Source organism: Pithys albifrons, chromosome 5 (assembly GCF_047495875.1).
Source record: "Pithys albifrons albifrons isolate INPA30051 chromosome 5, PitAlb_v1, whole genome shotgun sequence".
In the NCBI taxonomy this organism is placed as follows: Eukaryota; Metazoa; Chordata; class Aves; order Passeriformes; family Thamnophilidae; genus Pithys; species Pithys albifrons.
Window position 1 is genome coordinate 60,443,184 of NC_092462.1, and position 25,790 is coordinate 60,468,973.

Below are 25,790 nucleotides of genomic sequence, written 5' to 3' on the forward strand. Positions count from 1 at the left end.
GACATCAGCAGTTTTATTATAGATCTTGATTTTACAGTCAACATTTTAGATAACAACAGAAGAGGTACAAAAGTGAGTGGGAAGACAAACTCTTGACTGATAGTCAGAAATAACCTATTTGAAAGTATTGGTATGTGTCTGTGCGATGCATCTAAGTAGTTACACAACAGAGTGCAAATAAAAATAAATTCCTCTTAATGTAAAAAGTATGGGTGAGGTCTTGGGTGTGGTCCATCCATGCTCAGTGCAGGCACTCTATTGCTCTTTCAGGGAAGACGTTTATGTGGAGATGCTTGAAATTACACCAGCCTGTGCAGCTCCATAAGCATGCTTTGCACTCTGTAGGCACTAAACCATGTGACACAATAACCTTCTGTCTGTGGGATCACGGACTGGCAACTGCTGGTTACACTGGCACCTCAGCACCCAGGAGTACCTCTGCAGCAAAACCTGCTCCCTTCTCTTAGTGTCACTGGCACTGCACAAAGGCACTACAACCACGGCCACAAGCTGGCCTCACATATTTGTTTTGTTATAAACACTGCATTTGCTACACATATGAGGCTGGTAAAGTAGAAATCAAAGTAAATCAATGAAACCTGCTGTTTCAGTGTACTACAGCATGTCCATGCTTGTGAATTACACACCACAAGGCATTGCCTTCCACCTCAGAAACTGAGGTCAAGAGAGACTGCTTATTGTGGCAACTGTTTGATGTTTGTTTCTATTCCAGTGGATGCCCAAGTTGAGGCCTGAGGGACCTTTTATGAAAGTTGGAAGGCTGCACTTACTGCTATATTAGGAACAAAATGTAATTTGAACTGCAGTGGTGTTTCCAGTAGGATTTAATGGGGCTATCTGAGTCAGCCTCACAATTTTCTCTCCCAGCTACACACTCAGCAGTTTTTACAGATGCTGGCAATCCTTTGAGTGATTTCTGGTCTTTTCATGGCTCAGCTCAGCTCAGCCATCTCCCCACGAGCTGCTTATATTAAAAGGTTAAGAACCACTTTGCCTCTTCCATTGCTTTCTTTAGCTGCTCAGAAGTGCCATAGTCCCTGTGAGAAACATGATTAATACCATGCGCACTGAGGAATGTGTAACATGCCCTGGTCATTTCCCACCCAGCCTTCTAGCAGGGAGGAAGCTGAGTGCTGATCTGGGAAAGTACTGCCTCTGCTGGAAAGTCTCTTTCTTCTCTGTGGATGCCCCAGGGAATGAATCTCTGCTCTCTGCCTCTGGGAAGCTGAACAGGAGGGAGCAAACTAGAATAAAGTATCTGTCCTCCATTGCTGAACATGGCCCCGGCCCTTCCCAAATAGTGTATTTGAATGTGTGTGTGTGTACAGTATCACACCTCAAGTGTCATCTCCTGCTATTTGTCTGTTAGTATCACAGCAAGGATTTCTGGTTATGGACTCGGTACACACCACGCTACTATTTATCTCTCTAAGCTACGTAGCCACATCTTTTCCAGCTTTACACACAAATGACAAAATTCTTCAGTAGCACAGGGCCCCCTTTCATGGAACTGCCGTGCTGTTGGTGCAAAGTCTGCAGTCTGTGTGGTCAGGGTTATGCACACACTGAAGGAGCTGAACTGGCCTGAGATAAGACACAAAAACAAAAAAATATTTAGTATCATTTTGCAAGGGCAACAGAATAACTTCACAGTTTCTAAATGCAATGTGAAAGTCAAAGTGTATGTTACACTTGTGCTTATCAAGCAGATGACTTTTCTTAAGGTAATTCTTTTTGATCTTGCTGTAGAAAAGTTACTTTGGTGTTTAGAGGGACAAGAGCAAGTTGGTACAAAACAAAATAGGATCTGGCCTCACAGCATGTCAGGTATGCTGCAATATCAAAAATAATTATGAAAAGGAAGTAAGATCTCTTGCACGACTGTGTTGGGCTTCTTCTTGTGCCAAGCCATGAGGGATCTAAGCTACTATGTATTTCCTCTTCCTCCCTGGCCCCTTATCTTATTTCATTGTAGGCTGAAATAATCTGTACCTACTTACAGATCCTGTGAGTATTTGTTAAAGGCTACATTTACCCAAAGAGAAAGTGAGCACATGTGTAGTCAGATTTATGCAACACACCAGCGATAATTTTTTCACAATGTGCAGAGCACCCACTAATCAGGTTCAGCAATACCCAGAGTTGAGGTTTTGCTGGCTTTTTCCTCTCATCAGTAGAAATTTTAAACTTGATCACTTGATGGTCACTGTGGCCAAGACAGCTACCAATCTCCACTCACAAGATCCACTCTGTTGACAAGCAGCAGATCAAGGAGGGCATCTTTCTGAGTTGGCTTCCTTAGGACCTGTTATGACAAGGTAACTCACCTAGTTGATCAAAGGAAGCCAGTTAATGTAATCTTTTTGGATTTCAGTCAAGTTTTCAATACTGTCTCTCACAGGATCCTTCTGGACAAAATGTTCAGCACACAGCTGGATAAACACATCATGTGGTAAGTGACCAATTGGCTCACAGGTTAAGGACAGAGGGCAAGAGTGAATGGGGTAACAACAGACTGGTGACCTGTCACTAGTGGTGTTCCACAGGGCTCCACCTTAGTCCCTCTGCTCTTCATTATCTTCATGATTTGGACATAGGACTGTAAGGGATACTAAGCAAGTCTTCAAGTGACACAAAACTGGGAGGAGCTGTTCAATCCCTTGAAGGCAGGGAGGCCCTGCAGAGAGACATCGACAAATTATAGGGCTGGGCAATCACCAACTGTGTGAAGTTCAACAAGGGAAAGTGCCAGATTCTGCACTTGGGATGGGGCAACCCTGGATGCACAGACAGAGTGGGGAATGAGATGCTGGAAAGCGGTGCCATGGAAAGGGACCTGGGGATCCTGGTTGACAGCAAGTTGAATACAAGTCAGCAGTGCCCTGACAGCCAGGAGGGCCAACCTTGTCATGGGGAGCATCAGGCAAAGCCTCACCAGCCTGTCGAGGGAGGGGATTGCCCCGCTCTGCTCTGCACTGGGGCAGCCTCACCTGGAATATTGTGTGCAGTTTTGGGCACTACAATGTAAGAAAGATATTCAGGTATTAGAGAGTGTCCAAAGGAGGGCAATGAAGATGGTGAAGGGCCTTGAGGGGAAGCCATATGAGGAGGGTCTGAGGGCACTTGGTCTGTTCAGCCTGGAGAAGAGGAGGCTTAGGGGACACCTCATTGCAGTTACAGCTTCCTGGTGAGGGGAAGAGGAGGGGCAGGCACTGATCTCTTCTTTGTGGTGGTCAGTGACAGGACCTGAGGGAACGGCCTGAAGTTGTGTCAGGGAAGGTTTAGGTGAGGTATTAGAAAAAGGTTTTTCACCCAGAGGGTGATTGGGCACTGGCATAGGCTCCCCAGCAAAGTGGTCACAGCAGCAAGCCTAATAGAGTTCAAGAAGTGTTTGGACAATACTCTCAAGCATGTGGTCTCTCTCTTGGGGATGGTCTTGTGCAGTGCCAGAAGCTGAACTTCATAATCCTTTTAGGTCCCTTCCAACTCAGCACATTCTGTCATTCTGTAATACCCAAACATGAATATATTACTCTGCCTTCAGAATTAAAGTCCTAGCATTTGTCTCCTTTGCAGACCAATTTTTCCTTCCTTAAAACTATTGTCACAAACTGAGTAGTTTGTAGAAATACGTGTTTACTTTGGAAATGTTCTTATCTGAGTCCTTGACACTGAAACGTTGTTCCTGACAGATAAGATACAAGTAATACTGTATCTCTCCTGCTTTTCTAGTATCTCTAAAGAGCAATATTCCTCTCTGTGAAGGTCTCTGAACCCACACAGGATCTCAGACTTCTGTGTTTCCTCATCAGGCAGATGGAGATTTCAGGCAAGTCAGGACTTGGGCTGCTGTTTCCCAGCCTCCAATTTTTTTTTCCTGAAAATATTATAGTAATTAGTTATGCTTATCATGTCTTCTGCCTCATTCTCTGACAAAGCAGATGGACAGAAGGCAAGCTCTAACTATAGTGAAGGAAGTAAGGACCATCCTTGGCATCCTCCATTATCTGTATGCAGAAGGGAGGAAAGCTGCCTCTTTGGTTTAGATTATATTAGATGAAAACCTGGGCAGATGAAAATCTGGAGGCTAAATTGGTCCTTCCATGAAAGCAACTCAATATGTTCAATGGGAAATGTAAGGCAGAGAGCAAGCCCCAGACCCAGGGCTGCAGCCCAGGTGGAAACCCCTGAGAAGGACACAACTACATTGAAGGGATGTCATGGCAGTAAGGAGGAAGTCTGGTTTTGCTTCTTGTAAACCTATATTAAGTAAAGGGTAGATGCAGTATTAATTTTATGTTAGAAAGCTGTCACCAATAAGAGTGGGTAATTACCTGTAATTGTCTTCACAGACAATCTTTAAGTTTCGCTCTTCTAATATACTTTTCAATCTCTGAATGGAATGACCTGAGCAGGATTCACTGCAAAGAGAAGACTTTAATTATTTGTGCTCCTTGTGTGTACAAAAAGCTCACCTAAATTCCACACTATGTCACTGCTTTATTACAGGTAAGATTCTTTAAAGGCTTCTTTGCTAATGTGCTATAAAGTCCAATGGATTTGTGGACATTTAGGTACCACCAGCCCTTGGCTGGCAGAAACTCTGATGATCAGCTGTGAATCTTGCATGAGAACTTTGTGCAGAAAAACATCTATGGGAAAAAGCTCAGTTCCATTCACAGTTCAGAGTGTTTTACAGCTGCTCTAGAGCTACTGGTGGCTTCCATCCACAGGAGCACAATATAAGGCTCATTCGAATTTGTGGAAGGATAAAAGGACCAAGTCCTCTGTCTGATAAGGCCAAACATAAAAACCAGCAGCTAAGTCCCAGGTAGGAAGTTAGATAGGTGGAAACAGACAGAAAAGAAGAAAACATGGGAGTACACAGGCTATGAGCACCATTTGTCTGTTTGACTCAGTCTGTGGCTGCTGCTGCTCTATTTTGACAAGGGGCTGTTTCAACCACTTTTGCATTGGTAGGAGCCCTAACTTGTGTGTTTCTTGCCCATCCCAATGGTTTCATGAAGCATATAGCACTGTCATACCTTTGAGATCTTTACCTCCATGCTTAATTGGCTTGGAATAGTCTAAAGGGCCCCAAAACTGTACTGAGAGGACTGACAAATGTCATAGACAGAGACACTGTAAAAGACTTGTTACCTCAGGGTAAAAATCACCTCCTCATGCCAAGTATGGGACACACTTTAGGGCAACAATACCCATTGGGGCAAATCCTGTTCCTAATATATGACATTAATGGAAAGCACAGACAGCTCTTTTGTGTTCACTAGATTTGCCAGGTTGTCAGTGCTTCATCATGAAATAGAAATCAGAAGATAAAAGGAATACATATTATTGAAGCTAGGCTCCATCCTCCTCCCTGGAACTAGGTAGAAAATAAGGAAACTGTTGTGAACTTGGTGCAGGACGAAGATGTGTCAAGCAAGAAGGCTGGCAGGGCACTGTCTTGTTGAAGCTGTTGAGGAGGAACAGATGGCTTTTCTGATGCTGTAAAATCATGGGACACAGGATCCAGTGCTATGGCTGAGGAAACTGATGTAAAAATTACTCAGTGTGCTTTTCTTCAGCAAACTTCTATGCAATGGACCAGAAGGGTAACTCTAGTGTGCTGACCACAGCATAGATGCACACCTGTGAGCTCTGACAGATGTATCAGCTTGTGGCAGAGACACTTTTGGGTTTCTGGGCTGGGGGAGGCGCTGCAACACTGGAGTTGGTACTGTGCCAGTGAGGCTGTCTGAGCAAGGGTCTCTGCTGGGTCCACGCTCCTTCCAAGTTGCACTACATCATCACAGCCTGCTTCCTGACCCACAGCACCAAAGCTGCTGTTGCTGTCATGGAGATCCTCAAGAATGGGAGAACCTGTGGCATTATAACCATGTGAGTCAGAGAACTGCCTCTGAAGATGGGGTCAAAGGCACTGAACCTTATGCTTAGTGCTTTAAATGTGGTAGATCTGCAAATGAATCCGATTGGGATGAAAAAGATCACTCAGAATGGCTCAGATGTGATTTGAGGTCACTGTTCTGGTATCAGTAGTCCCAGGGTAAGCATTTAACTATAGATTTGTTAGCAAAATTCACAAAGTCATTTAGGTTGAGATCATCAACTGCTTGAGATCATTGAATTAGTTGAACCAATGTCAGCTGGAGCAGTTGCCCAAGACCCAGTTAGGTTTTTACTATGTCCACAGATGGAGACTCTACAGCATCTCTGAGAAACCTATTCTAGCATTCAAAATTATTTCCTCAAAAATGGCTGTGCTCAGCATAATTATACTATTCCTTTGGACAAACATATTTTCCAGCTGTTCACCCTTGCAAACATAGCCTGCTCTCTGACTTCAGTGCTGCACCCATAGCAAAGATCTGCAGAGCTCAGTAGGGTTGAAAGGATTTGAAGGTCATGGGACCTCTTGAAAGCAAGGAAAATGTAATTGTCTCTTAACCACAACTGTTCAGCAGTACCTAAAAAAAACCCCTAAAGAAAATAACAGTATAAACATTACTCTTCCCAGTAAAGTAAGAAGTTTAGGAGGGTAAAAGTAGAATAAGTTTCATGAGTTTAAGACAGTGTCACTGTCAGACCTGGGTTGTACTGTCTGCCTTCCTTCCACACACTGCTCACTGTTGTGTACCAGCGTGACTTACCTTTGAGGTCCACCAATGTCATGCATAAGCCAAATGTGTACTTCAGAGACTTTATCTGGATTTAGGTTAAAGATCTCAATACTTCCAAAGATGCTGTAAGAATGGAACATGAAACAGCAAAACATGCTTATTTATCTGAGAAAGATGTACAGAGTATTCTTCCCAAATACTAGGGCTTATTAGTGCTGCTATTATTCTCAGTGAAAGAACATTATCTCACAAATGGATTTTCAAAGACTATTTATCTTATGGTAAAATATTTTGTCCCCATTCTTACTTCACTGTCAGAACTTCTGAAACTGTCTGCAGACAGAAACAAGCTGAAGTTTTGCCATTTTTAGTGCCTCTTCCCCTGTTCAGTTTCTTGGTTATTGATTTGGTTTGGTGCCAAGGAGATGAATGTGGCCATTCCCCCAGCCAGCATATTCTTCATCTTTCATTATTATTCAAGACTGCACTACCAGACAGGTAACCCAAGGATGCACAGTCTTGGGTAAAATCCAGGGTAAAATCCAGTCAGTGCCATGAACACTTAGAAATTTGTCATTCATGTTTATTGAAAAAATAAACTGTAACAATAAAGGTACTTCGTTCAGTGAGAACAGACTGGATACCCTACCCACACACCCTCTGAAGATTTTACTTACAGTCACTGTACAGAAGGAGCTAAGAGAATCAGCTCTACAACAGCCAATGGTTTAGACCCCCATACAAGTTTACCAAAATCCATTCTGCACTAGGACTCACTGTGGCAAAGGCACCCTCACCAGCATGCAGGCCCCACAGGAATATGGATGGTTGCATGCTGAATGAATACCTGCTGCTTCTGAAAGCTCCAGCTTCTATTGATCCATTGAGCATCACTTGAACCACACCACATGCTGCTTCTGCAAACTGAACAATGGACATTACACTCTGGCAATACATCCATGCCACATCAGACTTGGGGCTGGTAGAAATTACTGTAACTTTGTTGATGTCATCAGAAATGTCTAATACAAGCAGAGGATCTGGCCAATAATTTTGCAGAAAAAAAAGCCTCCAAAGGCAAAGCTGTGATAAAGCCTCATCAGCCACCTATGATTTGACTGAGGTTGCATGGGACTGGGACAGCAACTTTGCTGTTGCAGGTGGTTTCAGTCTTGCTCGGGCTTTCCAGAGCCCCAGCAGCTACAGCTGTCTGTAGTAACTCAGAATAATCCTCAGCCTGCAGCAGTGAGGATGAGCCAGAACAGAGACAGCACTAGTTTAAGGACACACTAACCATCACATATTTGTTTCCTTGTGAATCCTGCTCTGTATTCTTTTGTGGTTTGGGATTTTTCTCCCTAGATATTTTAACAAAACTCATCACTGAGTTTTGTTTGATTTGATTTCTAAATTACTGGATCATATAATCGGTGTTCCTTTACTCTTTAAAACTCATTTGAAATATTTAAAGATTAAAATCTATAAAGGACCTACTCTAGATATAAAATCCATTGGTAAGATGAACAATTTTTTAAAAACTTTATGCAGGTAACTGTACTTATCAAATCTTCCAGGTCCTCTTAAACAATGTGGCTCAAACTCAGATCATGTGAGCTGTGAAGTTTCAGGGAAGTTTCATTATGTGTAACTTTCTAATGTAGTAAGTATGAGCTTTAGTAGATCTTAAATTTACTTGGTTTAGGAAGCCTGCAGTTGAGCATACCTGACTCTATATGGTGGTTTTATCATTCCCAGACTCTGGAACTGGGGAGAATTAATGACAACATAGAAACTGTTTTGACACCGGAAAAATGAAGTATACTAATTTCCCTGCAAAGCAATTTTTTTTACAGTCAGTAGACTTTTTCTTATGTGCATGAAAGCTGAAGCATACAGGAATGCTTGTTTTCCACCTGGGCAGTCATCTACTCATAATCATACCAAGTGTGAAGTCTTAAAAGACATGTAAAATTAAAGTGATCCAGGACATCAAGTCTTTCTCTGGCAGTTTTTTCCTGTAAAGTGCTGATTCAACAAAGCCAGGCTAATTGCTTAACTGGGACTAGCAGGATCTTGTTCAGGTGACAGGAGTAGGCATGTGCATATACGTGGGAACATCACAGGAACCTTGACAGATACCAGTATGGGAGGATGTGCTTTTCAGGTTTGTGCCAGGAAGGTGCAAGGGGATTCACAGCTCCTGTGAAAATTTCTGTGCAATCTGGGCACTGCTCTCCACCATGCTAAAATGTATTTTATTGTAGCAATTTCAGTCCTGTGATTTAATTAAGGTGGTGACTGGTTTAATTATAAGCATTAATTGCAGAGCTTCAGCTCTCTGCCAAGGGTTGTTCTAGGTGCAGGCACTCAGTCTCTGTCCACAAATAAGATGCTCAAACTACTGCCACATTAAATATTGTACATAAAATACAAGACCTTGGAATCACAAATTTCCACCACTACGATTTTTAGCACCTGGAGCTAGAGCTCTTGTGAACTTCTACAATTTCATGTTTGAAGTTCAATCTGCAAACCCACATTTTTTTTGGCAGTCAGGAAGCTAATGCCTTTCAGGACTCTTGGACTCATGGAGACTTATTCTAGATCTTACCATCTTGGATGCCATTTTCCAGAACACGGAGCCAGGGTTGCTCTCACATTCACTCCGTTTTGGACAAGATTCATAGTTGATTCCTGAGAATAAATAGGTTTATAGATTAGCTAAGGTCAGAATGAATATTGTTTCAACACTTACATGTCTTTGCAGCTGATTAACAATGGCAAAAAGATTTGCCTCTACCAAAGCAAGAAGGCTAAACAAGGAAAGGGCTCTAGGAGGAAAAGGAATTTGCATGTGTTTGAAGGTCTTTCTGTTTCACATTCATTTCAGGAATGGAGCTGCAGACCCCACATTATCAACAATTCTCAGAAAACCAAGAAGGGAAAACACATAGTCCCAAACTGAGAAACAGGTTGGCTTTTTGACAACTACTGTCTAATTGCATTGAAAAATTAAACTTTGTCCAACATTTTCAGTAATTCCATCCCAGTTTAAAGGTTGCTAGCCTGAAGCACTAACCAAGGATTCCTGCAGGCAGAAATACCCCCAGGGAATCTGAACACTGCTCAAAACTTTGACTGGCCTATGGTCAGGTCCCTTTTGAGTGACATTCTTGTTTTGCAATTTGGCCCATAAAAGTCACGTGGAGGAAGCAAGCAAACTAGGTAAAGAGGGCTAGATGTGACCATTAGTCCAAGCAGCAACTTAGTTTTAAAATAACATCCAAATCTGTGTTTTAAATTAACCTGAGAAATAAGTATTATTTTCAGAACAGAAATACAGTTAAGGTTTTAAACTAAATGACAAGAAAATAACATGAAAAGGATTGTGTTTAGGTTAATACACAAGCAGAAATCTGTAATTCCAATGTTTGTATTTGTTTTGCAAAATTAGGACTTATTACCTGGGGCAGAGGGGTCTCCACACCATGAAATCCTATCGGCCATATAACCCAACAAGGTGTCCTCCAAAGTAAGGAAATTTTGATTGGATTTTGTGTAACGGTGAACAAGGTCATTTGTCTTACTCCAAAACAGTGACTGTGAAATGAGGTACAATGTCTGGTAAGTGATAGTTATCCTAGAGCTGGTCAGAAAATTTTCCCAGAGAAACCCGAAAACATACATGATAATGAAGGAGTTTTAGTTTTCATTGAAATGTGGCGAGTTCACCTCAGTGAACTTATTTGTACAGCATTTCCAAAATATCTTTGGACGGTTTTTTGTGGAAATAGGTGTGTTCAGCTTGTGAAGCATTTTGAAAGTTTTTGATTAGTTCTCATAGGATATATACCTGATTTGTTATTTGCTTTCGAGCTGCACATGGGACAGCAGCTTTTTGGAAGCAGTGTCCCTCTAACAGCATGATTCCATGCTCCTTACACAGAGCCATATGCTCAGGGAACAGGAGAGTCTCCGTCACTTTACCAGGCTGGCTTGAGGAAAGCCTCACACAGGAATGATTCCCAGAGACAGAGTATGGACAGGGTTACTGGGGTCCAGAGGTAATAACTTCAGGACTACTGTAGTAAATACAGAAGCCTCATCAACCTACAGACCCTCACAAATGTTATGGACTGAACCCACCACTCAGAGCACAGCACAGAGATGCCATCCCACCACAACCCTCCTCCTCCAGCCCACCATGCATTGTGCTGTTACCTTGTTACATGGTATAGGATGACTCGCTAACTCCATCAAAGGCTGATAATCTTCTGATGTGATATTACAGGGATTTTTGTAAATGAACGCATCTTTTAATGATTCCCATATTTTTAGGCAGTCCTTGTCTCTACCAAAAGATTAAAAGATAGTTAATTAATATTTTTGAGTTTTTGTGTCCGTGAGAGGTTCTCCTTCTGTTATGGTCAAATACTATGGATCAGATATTCAAAGAATTCCAACTATGTTCAGGCACCAAATATGTTATCTATTATAAAATGAGAATATCTACAGCAAGTTAAGTATAAACTGGGGAAAGAACAGTTCCAAACAACTTTCTCTCTTTCCTGCATTTCAAATTACTGTTATTGCAATACCTGAATGTCATCTGTTTTTATCCCTTAAAAAGAGCAATGCTTGTATCACACAATTAAAAGATCAAGTTTCTTGATTATTCATACCCAATCATGAGAAGCAAATACTTCTCAGGTAATAGCTTGTACATTTTAAAAGTATGGCCAAAGGATACTGTTCCTTCAGGTACAGCAAGCCAAAAATATGCCTTGTGTCTCCCTGCAGAGAGTTTGACTCTATAGAAATAATACATATAATTTTATCTAAAACAGAAGTAGGGATCTAGCTGGTTTGGACCTGAGATTATTTTTATTTATGCTCTAATTTGCAGCTATTGACTTTGCTGCAGCCACAGCTGATTCACACTGGTATAATGAAGATCCACATAAGGTGCTTGGCCTCAGTGGGTTTTTTCAGTCTTCTGCTGATCCTCTACTGTGTTACAGATTTCAGCCCTTTTGCTCTCCCTGGCCTTGAGGCAGAGGAACTCCACTAAATTTACATGTTGGAACTGCTTCATGCCCCACACAACCCTGTCACCTCAGCCTACCCTTATTTCTTAAGGTGCTGCTCTGTCAGCCTAGGAAATAAAACACCTTTCTGCTGACAGCAGCAGGGCTCCTTTGGTACTACCAAGAGGAAATCCCTTGCACTGTGTGGGCAAGCAAACATACCTCTGTGCTGAAGCAATGCCATGGGGTCTTCAGCAAAAATAACATATGGGATGATTCAGGACATTTGCCTTCTTCTTCTTGAGGTAATGAATGAAAACTTTGCACTATTATGATTTGTAATTATTGTCTGTCTAGTATGTGTTCTCAGGGCTGTCCTCACAGGTGCACTTCCCTTCCTCTTCATATTCCCGGAGCTTCAGGTGCACTTGGAGAGCCTGCCTCTTGCATTACAGCAGTGACAGTAATGCAGGGATTCTGCATCCTTCTCTTCCCCATTTTTATGTAAATTTAAAATGCTGTCTGCATGTCTCCATGGACCTTTTCTGATTGTCTTTGACTCATCCACTCTCTTCAGTGTTTGCAATCACTTCCCAGTGTGTTCTCACTAAAAGCCATTTGAAGAATGGACTTTGTCTTGTGTGGAGAAACTGATGCCTTCAGAGCACTATAAAAAAGCACTGATTGATTAGTACTTGACAGACAGAGAACTGCAGGTTTTGTTACCAGCTGGTACTCGGGTAACATGTAGGATATAGAATCTGATTAGTCTTAAAAATAGTCCTAAAGGAATCAAAAAACCAGTAGTAACTCATTGAAGATTTTCAAACATTTCCAAGTTAGTCAGTTGTGTGACTTCATTCCTACTGCTGAACTTGATCATGATTTTGACTGAGTGCCTACTTGAGGATCAGAGGGAAAACTGGAATGCAGAGTTGAATTGCTTGTATTCCATGGGTCACACCCAGACTGTGGGACCCAGAACCACTGTCAGCTCCTGGCCATTTCCTGACTGTCTGGACATAAACTGTCTCCTTCCCTTCCTAAGTTTATGGAAAACAAGCATCACAGAGAGGAGGCCAGACTCTGTCTGTCTGTGTGCAGAAGAAAGTGAGAGCATGTAATAGCACTACATACTGGAGGGGGTTGCCTCTGTCAGACCCACTAAAGGAGCTGGGGGCACTATCATACCAGGAAGGACCAGGCAATGCACAGCAAGATGTCTCAGACTTTTCCTCCCTTCTGCCTTTATGTATGCAGTAAAAAAATCTAATTTAGTGTGCTATATGATATTGGTCATACCACCAAGGTGGCTATAGAGAAAGTTTCCATACTCCAGCTTCTTCCAGTCCTCCTTTGTGAAAGGTCAGTGGTAGATACGTTCTCATCTCTCACTCTTGGGGCAGTCAAAAGCATTACACGCTGCAAAGCTCTATCTGGGCTCAGACCTACTGACCTTGATGAATTGAAAGGATCTTGGGTATTGCCACTGTACAATGCCATCTGAAACACAGACAGAGCCTGGGGGCAGGGACAGGGCACATCAGCCTGGAGGCTGCAGCCAAATGGCCACCTGAGTCAGCTCTGGTGCATCCCAAATTTCCTTTCCTGTCTTGTCAGTCTGTTGCAGGGGCAGCCCCAGCTGCGTTAGGGACCACACCTCTTGTTTATATGAAGTAAATTTCCCTCCAGATACTTAAAGACGAATAAAAATGATGATTTTTTACAGGGCTATTGTATTTTATTCCAGAGCCCAAATGCACTTTCAATTACAGTCACTACAGAAATAAGAAACCAAACTGTGGGTGCTGTAGGGAGCACAGTCATTGCTTTTCTGATGCACTGTCCTTGTCAGTGAGAATTCACATGTTTTACTTAGCGGGATTTAACTTGGGTGCAGTAAATTTTCTGCTGGATGAACCTTTATCTGGCTGCAAAGTAACTGACAGAGACCATACTCCAAACTTTGGTACTTTATTTAAGGGCTAAGAAGTTGTAAATACTGCTCGCTGCCAAAAAGGATTACAACACAGCCACACTGAATCAGCCAAAAGAGAAGGCTCCTGCTGATTGAGGGGTGGTATTAGAGAATGGGCAGCTGTCCCCTTTGCTTTGCACAGTCAACAGTATCATAAAGATATTTTGTAGGGCTTGGCTGTAAGCATGGGTACATCTCACAGATATTTATATGGCTCCCACTTTCTGTCAAATGATTTGTCCCCCTGGCAGGACTTTTTTTTGCCGTTTTTGCCTTTTTTTAAGCTACTCCTCAAACCTGTTATGTGTACCAGTGTTAACAGCCACAGGTGACAGCTGGGTACCTGGTGATCCATCCTTTTATATGGCAATGCTTTTAAGACTGGAATCAGAAGACAAAATATTTTTCAAGGAACCATAAAAGCCTAGTGTGTTTTTTTTTAATTTCCAAAGCAGAGAGGTAAGTGATAGGCATGGTACAAAGCTCTGCTGCTGAACTCAAGTCACGGCCAGGAGAGGCACAAAGTAACAATGATCCTGATGAGACAGATTGCTGAGTCACAAATCCAAAGCATCAGCTTTATATCCTTTCAAGACACCAAACTCAGCACTGGATGGTTTGTGTCCATGGCACTAATATCTGAGAGGAGTCGTTATCCACAGTCCTGGCAGAGCTGAACCAAATGGTATGTTTAATGCCACAGAAGTTGGTAGGGCTTAGCCTTCAAATAGTGGAAGCTCTGCTACACTTGGTAGTCAACATGGTAGTGCTAATTGTACCACACAGAATGATAAGGCATGAAGATGGTCTTTTATGGAAACTAGGTAATTTCAGCATTAGAAATCAAAGTGCATATCTTCAATGCAAAAAAATACATACAGAAGCTAAACAACCTTTTGTTTTTACTATCCTCACCTATCAAAATACTATACTATCAATATGTATATTTTTAAAACTGAAAAAAATCATTGATTTGCTGTTGGAAAGCTACTGAAAAGGCTTTAGGACCTGCTAAACCCAGTTCCAGGAAGATGCGTCATTCTTTTCCGCCTCACTGTTGAAGTGGACTCTGTTACTAAAGTTTTACATGACTCTTTTTCCAGCACAGAAAGAAAATATTTGTCTGGTGTGCAGTATTTAGCTTACACTGAGCAGAGGTAAGGGCAGAGACCTGCAATATCTCTGGGCCTCCTGAAAACAATATGAGAAGTTTTCTGGCATGTGATATGATAAAAATTCCAGCAAGAACAGCTTCAGGTTAAAACAAGCGCATCTGTCTTGCCAAAAAAATGCCTGAGAAACAAACTGTCCTCTTAAGGGTGCTCCCAACTTCCAAGTCACAGAATGTGCTGATTTCATTTTCCTTCTGGATTTACAAAGGAATGGCTGCAAGAGAGATCCTCAGTCTACCAGTTAATTAAATTTAGCTAATATAGATAATTCAGAGTCCATGGTGAAAACTCTGATGTCCCACACTGCTGTGGGGCTCAAGTGCTCTTTTCCTCTGGTTTTTGTTTGTGTATTTTGGGTGGTATGCTAACTAAATCGGCATCCTATCTGCAAATATCTTTTTATGCATAGTGGATTTCTTCCTTTGAGGCTAATTTTGTTTATGCTGAAATAATTAAGGCCTTTTATTCTACTATAGACTTTGAAATATTGAATCCAAATTTACTGATATGTAACATAAATATACTCTAAATTTATGTTTAACTTTTTCAAGCTTTTTTTTTTTTATGAATAGAGTTTGGGAAATGCTGGAAAATGTGAAATAATAACAGACTTAGAAAGAACAATGTGAAGGCTGCTGTAAACCTGAAACCTGCAACCCTTTCTCTGGAAAACAAGTATCAAAAAACTTGCCTTATGACCTTTTGGAGACAGAGACTCTACCCTGAATTCAGTATAGCACCAAATAAGGGCTGGGATACAAATTACTACTAAAATTACATTTGCTTATTAAATCCAAATGTTATACACACTGCAAAACATATCCTCCATTTGTCCTTACATTTGGGAAGAAGTTGCATTTTCCAATAAATCTGAGCATTTCTATCCATTTTCTTTGTATATGAATATCACATTAATGTATCTGATGAAAGCTGGAGCCAAGAATATTTCCATTACCATCTATCCCAACAGCCAAATTTTAATGTGTGTATTAGAAAAATGGACAGCTTCTGCATCATTATTTCTTGCATATCTATACACCGGTCTGGCTAACCTTGAAAGAGTACCCTTATGCTGAAAGGAGTGGGATGGCACTGAGCTACCTGGTAAATCACTGTTACTATAGATATTTTTTAATTTGCTTTGTAATTTTTTTTTCTTTAACTGGACATGACAGAGCACATTCATCCCAAACTGAAATCTATTTAGTTGATATAATATCAAGGATAAATTTCATCCCTGCTGACTTCAGTTAGACCATGAACAATGCCTTGCTTTCAGGTCATCATTGTACTGACACTGGATGCAAAAAGTATCTTAAGAAGGGCAATGTTTCCTTGGGTTGTGTTGCCTCTAGTTTTTTACTCAAAAATTTGAGAGAGATGCTTCAAGTATGGGACCAATTTCAAATTTACAAGTGGAGAATGAGCTCCGGGCTTTATTCTGGAGAATTCAAAAGACTCTGCACATGTTTTTCAAATCATCCTACCAGGCAAAGACACTTCCTTAGTGAGATCTGTTCTCCCCTCCAATCACCAGCAGCCTTTCCAAGGTCCAGAGTTTCATTTCTAAAACATTACCGTGTCTTCAGGCCACTGTGAGATTTTAATTGTGGCCCTGCGGTGAGGCTCTGAAGTTACAGCTGGAAGCAGTTCCCTGAGCCCATGTACCGAGGCTTTGCAGGGATCACCCTCTGCATTTTGTAAAAGAAAATCCTCCTTGTTTGCTACCACCACTAGCCAAAACAGTGATGAACCTAAGCACTCAGAAATCTGGCTCTTTAAAAAGTCAGTGAGATGTTTGTGGTTATAACAAAGCTACTTGAAGGCATAAAATCAGTTCACACTCTTCAGGGAGTCCAAGCTGTGGTCTTCACATGCAAAGCCCAGACATCTCAGAAGGAGAACACATATCAAAGGAACTAAATGATGTTGCAATATTTCTGCATCTAACAGACCCATCTTGGCCTGTGTCAATTTATCTGCTGCATTTAAATACACTGTGATGGCTGTGAACAGAGGAGCAATTTATCCATCCCTATTCAAGCTGTTTTTTCATGTGAACTTGAGTAGCTATGTCTTTATGTTGTCAAAACTTATGCAAGGAACAGTAACCTTTATGCCTGCGTTAAGAAGAAGCCCTCTGAAATGCAGTTGCCTTTTGCTACCTTTTTTTGCCTTAAATACTTCTGGTTTTCCCTTCAGCTTTCCCTTCCCTACTTCCAGCCTTGCTGTGTGTGGGTCAGAGCATGGCACTAATAACACCAAGGTTGGGGGTTCAATTCATATAAGAGTTGGACTTGAGGATCCTTGCAGGTCCCTTCCAACTCAGAATATTCTGTGATTTTGTGTCTAACTGCTGCTTTGGAGCAATTTATTTAAATCTTCTGCCAAGGACAGCCCAGGCAGCTGTGGTTGGAATTCTCTGCAGTCAGATGGAGCTTGGAGCTAAAACCAAGGAGAACGCTGCCATCTCGCGGGAGAAGGGACTGCTCAGGAGCAGCAACTGAGCTCAGCCCCAAAGGTGTGTGATTTTTCATGCTGTGTGACGGCCCAATCCATCTCCAGACCACGGAGTTAGAAAATGGGGACGTGCATACAACGGATCACCTTCCTTCCTATTATTGGAGGACTTAAAACCTCCAATCTTTGTTCTAAAAATTAGACAGGCATAAAGTAAGAGAGGTCAGCCAAAACACTGTCACTGAGAATTTGGGGAGACTGCTGTCTTCTGATTGTAGCATTAGGATAATAGAGAGGGAAAAAATTAGCAAGGAAAAAGATGAAGGAAAAAATCAAACCTGTCAATCTCTGCATCTTTAATAAGTATTGACCTCTGTTTACCCATTTAGTTTAATTATTGCAAAGTGTCTGCCAGCATAACATTCATGGTAACTGACTTGTTTTCAACATGAAAATTATATGCTTGATTTTTTTGGCTGCTTGATTTTGTAAGTATTGCTCTCTACTAATTAAATACTTTAAAAGCCAGTAAAGAAAGCATTGGAGGAACTGACTGGGGATAGAGACGGAGATCCAGAACTGTGCCTCAGAGAAAGATGACTTCTAGAAAAGTTCCCTGAGGGCAGAGTAATCAAATTCCACATGGCAAAGATGGGGAGCCTGGAGGTCTGGAAAAAGAAGGTGGATTTCTGCTGGGTGCACCTCAGGGCTCTGTATGTTTGTGTACAAGGAATGACCTGGAACAAATGAGAGCTCCTCATCACACCAGTCCTTCACCTTTGGCAGCAATGAGAAAGTTTTAAGGGCAAGAGTATTTGTGGCTTTGGTTTATAGCTCCTAGAGTACTTTATATGAGTCAGGTATTGGTGCTCCAGGACAACACTAAGCCTTATCACCCTTCCGGGAAGGGTTGAGCCAAGAGGTGGCAGCTATAAACCAGTGAAGAGTGCTTCTATAAGCAGACTTGTTTTGCTGGCTGGATTTCAGCCTCCCTGGGTGAATAAACAAGCTGCTTAAGCAGATGGTGTTCTCATAGATGCTCTGTAAGTGGGACAGAGCCTCCAGAAGGGCAGAAGTCTCACCTGGACTGCATTTTGAAAGAGGGTCATAGTTGGTCTACAGATTAGGCTTCCAAGTGAGGGCTGTGTCATCAACAGATAGAGAAGGAACAAATTTAAACTGGCATTCTACCCCTTGATTAGAAATGGTATTTTTAATAGAGCTGTAATGTTATTATGAAACTTGGAAGAACACTTCTATAGCAATGATTTAAATTAAAGTATGTTACAGCAGGAAAATACTCAATGGCTTAATGCAGCTGCCTTTTTTCCCCCCATAACATGAATTTTCACTACATTTTGGGGTTTTCTCTTTTTATAGACCTAAAGCTGCTGGGATGTGGCATAAATGCAATAAGTCGAGAGAAGTCCCTGCTTCAAGGATGGTGTGTGTCAGCAAGGATATGGACAAGGGAACAGATCAGTGATTTAATACAACTGTAAGTGAGCTCCTTGCTTAATACTTATTTTGGTGTCATCTCCTGGGAAGACAGACTGCCTCTTTAGTGTGTTTTAACCCTTGGACACTTGAGATAGACTTTCATTTGACCCTAGAGGGAAAAAGGATCTAGTCCTCCTATCCCTATGCATAAGCAGATTTATATTTTCCCATGGTGCTCCAAGGTGTTAAACAGTTCCAGAGTTTTAGCCATACTTTAGTAATGACAGCTGAATGATACCACCTCTGAGCATGCTTTTTTTTTTCACTGACATCTCTAGAGATGTTACAGGAGGACTGAAGCAGGGAAAGCTGAGATGGAGCAGGATTCCCCCTTTCAGCGACAAGCTCATAAAAACATTTAATAATTTCAGTCTTAAGGTGATGCTATAATTTAGACAGCCACAAGACATTGCCCTGTAGAGCCAATTCTATAAAATCAATAAGCCAGAGAGAAAGCAAAGAAGGGGCATCTGAGTGTGCACAACTAAACAGCTGCAAAAGGTTGCAGTGGAAAACTAAGTTGAATAGTATTTCATCAACAAATACTTCTGATTAATGTGTAGTAGGCCAGTACAGACAGAATAATATTCTCTCTATTATCTCTTATTAAAACCAAAGAACACTTTCCCTGTGAGGAGATTTCCATATATAATGGTGGGGTAGTCATGATGCCGTATGTGTAGGCTAATGAAAATGTGAAAAATTATTTGAAATGCTACAGAATCTTGCAGTAAGCACCATTTAATATATAACCGATGTAAAATAAATGTAAAAAGTTTTGAGTATAGGAGAAATATATAGCATTTTAATAACTATTTTTATATTATAATAACTCAATGTAGACAACTGACAGGTGAGTTGACATATGGCTGCAAGAGTGAGAGGGAAATTCAGATCTCAGCAGCATTTCTGTATGTCAAAAGTACATTGATGTTCACCATGGAGAAAAAACAATGTAATTTTTGACATCTCCCCCTTAAATTTGCAGGGTGCTCAGACTTTGTGTTGCAGAGGTACAGCATGGGAGGGTACATTTTCTGCACAAAACTAAGTATGAGCTTAGCACAGAACTGGATGGCCTTTCTCTGCCTGGCATAGATGTTCATACTTCAGAAGAGCAGAAATAAATATGCTAGTGATTAATTATCTAACAAACAAATAAATGACAGCTACCTACTGCTATATGAACTTGTCTTTTGCTGAAGAGAAAATGAGTTCCTACTAATGAACTTCCTCTAGAAAGAGATGACAGTAAAATGCAACTTGAGCCCTATCTAACAACCCAGAGCAGTTATGGAAACTAGCTTTAAAGAGCATGAGGACTCACTTGAAGGATGAACTACAGAGCCAGTAGCCCTGTCTCTATTCTCAACTGCTAGTCCATTTGTTCCTACTAAACATTATGTTCCCGCTCCCCACTGAAGCTCAATACAGCATTTCTCAATAGAAGTGCACCTTTAAGTAAGACTCGAACAATTGTTAACATTTACAATGATTATATTTTCATTACCAAAAAATTACAAGAACAGTCAAAGGTGATCATATACATATTAGGGGAAAATAATTGTAAAAGACCTTGTTATAAACACTGAAGGACACAAGAAATTAAAAACAGAGCACATTTCATATAACAAAGGCTAACACAGAAAAGGTAATAAAGTCAGCACACTGGCACATGAAATAGGGAGGGGAACAATTACAGCATGGACAAATGTTCTGACTTAGGCGTTTTAATAAGCAATGTGTCATTATGATGATACAGTGCCCATCTTAAGAAGTAATAACAAGATATCAATACCATTTCCATTAGAAACAAGGTAAAACATTTCTGCATTACTGTTTGTCCTAGTTTCTCAGTGGTAGTAACACTGTACTCTTCAAAAGACTGTGATTCAGTAAAGATTTCCCTTATGTAAGGCATATTTTCATAATGAACAAACAACTCTCAGGTAAGTTTCAATATAATATCATAGCTATAAAAGAAAGGTAGGGTCTTTTACGCTAAATCAAATCATCTCTATTGTTTGGTGCCATGCTTGATGTGAAAGTGTTAACAATCAGTGAACAAATACAAGGAAATTAGATTAAAAATGCCTAGTAAAGCATGAAGGCAAAATGCAAAAGTAAGCACGCTACAAACTCCAAATTCATTTCTGGAAGAAATTATGTTGTGAATGCAACAGTATCTCACACAAAATCATGTTCCATATGTTCTTTTTGACAAAATGTATCTCCCTCTCCACAGGCTGCACAGGAATGGGTGTCAAAATGCATTCATGGTCATGCAGACAAAGCTCTCCTGGATGTGCATCTACTCTTGCTAAATTTAAGGGAACAATAGACTGTTAAAATTTGCTATAACAGAATTTACCACTAATAATAAAAAACATGAGCTGATCTAATTATATTTAAGAAGGAAATACATGTTGTATGTCCACACAAGACTGCATGAAAAATGTATTGAAGTTTTTTGCAGCTTCATCATCAGGTAGGATTGCTGGGTCTGGCAGTCACATACAGCTGCTCTGTCTGTGTCCTGAGTGCTCTCCACTGGCAGAAGCTAGACAAAAAATAAGCTGGTTTGACTTCAACCATTTTCAAATAGTAGGTCCTTGCAAGCTTGTCAGAACACAATCCTGTGCAAGGTGCTCTAGGACAATCCTGCTTGGGCAAGGACTTTGGACCAAATGACCCTTTGTGATCCCTTCCAACCTTACCCATTCTGTGAGTCTGTGAATCAGAAACTGAGAAGTGATTGCAGATTTGAGGTTGGACTAGTCATTCTCTTGAACTGGAAATGTAAAATCAGTTTATTTCTAGATCAAAAAAGCAGTTTATCCTTTGTGGATCAGTGACTATGACCTCTTACATAACGTGTCTTCTCCCTTCCTTTCCCAGGTCACAAAGTGCTGATGGTACCTCGCCTCAGACTGCCAATTCAAACATGGTGAAGAGGCAAACTGAACCAGCTAACTTTGCATCAGCAAATTTCATGCTAAATCTCTGGCTACCTGTTCTCCCCCAGCAGGTACCAAGGTGCAAAATCATCATAAGCAGCATCCTCTGAGCGATGGGTAAGTTACCGTGTTGCCACAACTGGTCTCGACCAGCAGAGATCTTCTGAATGCCCTGACCCGTGCTGGTGAGCCTGCAGCACTGTGCATCCCATCGCGCTCCCTGCTCTGATTGTACCAGGGATGAATTCTTGTAAACATTGCGTTGCCCGAGACCCAGAGATGGAACTTGCGGGCGTTTTGTCGGCCACAAGAGGGAGTCCGTATTACCGGGAAGAAGGAGACAAAGTCATTTGAGGTCAATTTGTTTCTTCAGACCAAACTGCCTCTGGCCTTTATTCAGCCAAATATATAATACATACCAATGGTCATGGCTGATGAGTACGGGATTTTTGCAAGACTAGTGAAATCAGAACTTCCAGCTTCAGTTAATGCTGAATAAAAGGTAAGACTATCAAACTATGAAAAACTATTTTTTTGGAGACAGTATTTTCCAGGGAATCAAAAAAGAAATACTGTTCTTTACTATCAGCATCTAGGTGTGTGACTCTGTGTCCAGGAAACAAACCCCCTAAAGCCTGCTGCTCTACCATTCCCATTTTTTCCAAAAAAATGGAGCTAATATTGAAAATGTGTTATTGAAATATTTGGCATTTCTTTCCTCTTTCACATGAACTTTGGCATGACAACAGTTCTATACAGGAAGACTGAGGCAACTGTATGTGTACAAACTGTAAGAGTCATCCAGCCGGCTACAGAAATAAACCTGAGGATTGTATTGCACTCAGCCAGTTAAACAAAATTGTAACTGACAGATGCTGTATACAGTGCAGTGAGCAAGTTCAGTGCAGGACCTCAATGTTTTGATTAATTTGAAGAATAAGAAAATCAACAGGATAAAATCTGATTGCATGAGGTGTTTACAAAACTTTACTGGAGACAGCAACAGCTGTTCAGTGTCCTCATTGGTCTTGAGTTGAGTCCACAATTTGTATGGGAAGAGAGAAGAGCACGAACAGAACAAGAAGACTGGGCATGGTGTGTGGGGCACCAGTAAGATGAGGGAAAGTGCAGAGAGGTATCCTCAAGGATTAAAGAGCCATGATAGTGAAGGTGTACACAAGCATGTCCAAGGTCTTCTCACAGGATTTACAGTACACAGTTGCAAAAGGGATCTCTGTGATCTCTGTTAAATTCATCTGTGTGATAGCCACAAACAGTAAAAAGTCCATACTCATTTTTTTCAAAACCTGACACTTTTTTCAAAACCTGACAGCTATTCCAGTTTGAAATGTGGCACTCCAAAATGTAGTAAATGTCACACTCACTAATTACTGCAGTGATTTGATTTTACATTCAGAAAATATCACCAAAGGCGGAACTTACTGGCTCTAAAATAAAAAAAAGAAAAAAACAAAAAACGCAAAGGAAAAATATGAGGAAGTGTCCACAAGTTCACTAAAAGCAGAGCTTTCTAAACAAATGCACATTTTGGTGTGAGATTAAAAAGGCAAGAGCAGAAAATGGATAAATTTATGAGGAAGTGAGAAGATTTCTAACCAAGGAAGCAAGGTTCCCATGGTGGGAGTAGTGGCAACAACAGTCCCAGGAGAGCACAGGGCATAGCTTGTTCAGCTCATAAGCCTGCCCATGTCTCTGCAGTTCCCTGTTCCTGCTCCTTTTCTTTGATTAAGTGCACCACTGATCTCAATCACACAAGATCCAAGGCCTACATTAATGATGAAAGAGTGCAGGATGAAAGATATGGGGCTCTCTGATGTGTCCTAAAGGGACCCATGTCATTATCAGAGACAGAAGTGGTTGGTTACACAGCGAACTGCACCAAGCTCAATGGGATCAGAAACAAGGAATCTCACATTGGATTCCCAGAAAAGCACCTACATTTAATTATCTGTTCAGGAAATCTTTTGAACATTTCAGATATATATAAATGAGCGTATTTTTCCTTTTTTCTGTGCTCTGATTCTTGAATAAATTTGCGTCTTCAATAAAACAAAACAAAACAAAAAAGAGTTCTACTATCTGAAGTCGTTTAATCTGAAAGAAAGTTTGCTCACAGCCATGAAGCCATGAAACACTGCTGGATTATGAATAGCACAAAATATTATGGCTTGTAATGGCAACATTTTCAGAAAACTTACGATTGTGGATTTGTGATATTTTTAAGTGTCCTTGAATAAATCATTCCCAGTTATATTTGTGATCCAGATTCAGACTGTGTTGTCAGTGAAAACATACGTGGCATTGGCCAAGAACATATTCACACAAAAGTGGTTTTTTACATCTTCAGCACCCCAATTTGTATGAAACAAGCATAAGTAATAAAGGCTATTAGGCTTCAAAAGAATTTCAGATTTTAATATCAAGTATATACCTCTTTAAAAATTAATGTATTCTTTTAGAAACATGCATATGATTTTGCAAAAGCTTCAGGAGCTTTTCAATTTTATTTGTAAAAGAATATTCCCATTACTAAAGCCACTTAGGTATTTAATGTAAAGCATGAACTTATGTCTCTGCATGCTCAGGCCATGATTTTCCACATGACTATTTCTCTTCAAATGCTGCAAATCAGCTTTTTCATACAGCACAGGATATCCAAAACCAAAAGAAATCCAATGTAAGCAAACTATGTACAGCTTTGTTCTCATCAGCTCACAGTCATCAAAACAAGACGTGGCAATTGCCTTTTTTTAGGACAAACACCAGGATAGTTCTGTCTCCTGGCCAAGGCCTGGGGCAGCCCCACAGCACCCTGCCCACGGTGCTGGAAAAATCTGCCAGAGGCTCACTGCTGACACAAAACAGGGAGGCAGGTGGCACAGAAGTGATGGATGGTTCCCTGCTGAGACATCCCTGACTGCTCTGGATCCTGTCCTGAGGATCTGGGTGTCCCCAGTACTTCCTGGGAGGCCCAGGGCACTCCTTATTTCATACTCTACCTTTCCCTGCAGTGATGGGGATCAGAAAATCAGTTTTCAGCCCCAATACATTAGTGCAGACCTGGGTCCAGGGAATCTGTTCTGCAGCAGAGGAGCAGTGGGCTGCTTGGGGTGTTACACTACCTGCTGTGATGGGCTGAGCAAGGACCACCACTGGAGGAAGGTTTCGCCTGGAACTGCTGAGCTTGTATCATGATCCACCTCTGTGCAAGCTGTCTATGGCTCATGGTCATCACAAAGTCTTATCCACATGCTAAAAACATGTTTAGGATAACCTCAAGATACTTCACAATGCTTTTTTAACATCTTTACCTATCCTATAAATCTGTGCTGAACCTTATCCTTTCCTTCCCTCCTGAACAGTTTTGGTTACATGCGTGCAGTGTCACATTACAAGACTTTTGGCAGATCAGCTTTACAGCAAATTGCTTCACCTCCATGTCCTCAGACCTGCTAGAATTCTGATTTTATTTTAGTTTTAAGGAAGTTGAAAAATCCATTTATGATTATGTTTTGACCTAGGGTTAGTGTTACTTATATTGACTCTGTAGTTAGTTTCCTTAAAAAGCCACAACTGGGACACTGACAGTGTCTGTCTGTGTATTTTTTCTACAAAAAAGGGGCCTTGCTCCCCTGATTTCTCTCTGCCACTGCAAACCCAGTGGACACGGCCAGGTGGAGGTGAGAGACAGCTCTCTTCCGTTCACCTGGCACCTGAAGCATGACAGAGACCACTACTCACCCCAACTCTGGGTACCGCTCTGTGATGTAGTTGTAGCATCTTCCCAGGATGACTTCTTGCAGGTTCTTAGTGGTCCCTCTGTCCTTCCACTGCAGCATTTTGGGGCTGACCTCGTGCTTCGCGTGGGTCAGGAGAGATGCCAACACGACAGCGACGACGAGGGCGGCCAGCAGGACCACGGTGCCCACCAGGAGCACGGTGCGCTGCCGCGTCCGGGCAGAGCCCTGCTGGAACGGCATCGCCGCGGCCGCGCTGAGGGGCGGCGGCAGCTG

General features: G+C 41.4%; 1 protein-coding gene across 2 annotated transcripts; it reads right to left on the reverse strand.

Annotated features, from left to right (window-relative positions):
• On the reverse strand, positions 1-25,790 carry LOC139672526 (ADP-ribosyl cyclase/cyclic ADP-ribose hydrolase 1-like). Of its 2 annotated transcripts, XR_011697944.1 has the most exons (9): positions 25,519-25,790; positions 10,884-11,013; positions 10,127-10,262; positions 9,274-9,356; positions 7,510-7,586; positions 6,693-6,785; positions 4,356-4,442; positions 2,545-2,698; positions 1,518-1,605 (listed from the first exon to the last, which is right to left on the reverse strand). XR_011697944.1 is itself a non-coding variant. In XM_071556765.1 (8 exons), the coding sequence occupies exons 1-8, from the start codon at positions 25,755-25,757 to the stop codon at positions 1,524-1,526; spliced, it is 927 nt and encodes a 308-aa protein (XP_071412866.1). In that variant the 5' UTR covers positions 25,758-25,790; the 3' UTR covers positions 1-1,523. The 2 variants fall into 2 exon arrangements, 1 of the variants encoding a protein (XP_071412866.1); XM_071556765.1 differs by lacking the exon at positions 2,545-2,698 and having other exon boundaries at positions 1-1,605.

What these genes read in the sequence shown, in the direction of transcription:
- LOC139672526 (XM_071556765.1), bottom strand. Translation starts at nt 25,757, where the DNA reads ATGCCGTTCCAGCAGGGCTCTGCCCGGACGCGGCAGCGCACCGTGCTC. An exon ending in GACATTGGTGGACCTCAAAG is followed by an intron (nt 4,443 to 6,692) that starts GTAAGTCACGCT and finishes TTCTCTTTGCAG; the next exon opens with TGAATCCTGCTCAGGTCATT. An exon ending in GTCTGTGAAGACAATTACAG is followed by an intron (nt 1,606 to 4,355) that starts GTAATTACCCAC and finishes GTCTTATCTCAG; the next exon opens with GCCAGTTCAGCTCCTTCAGT.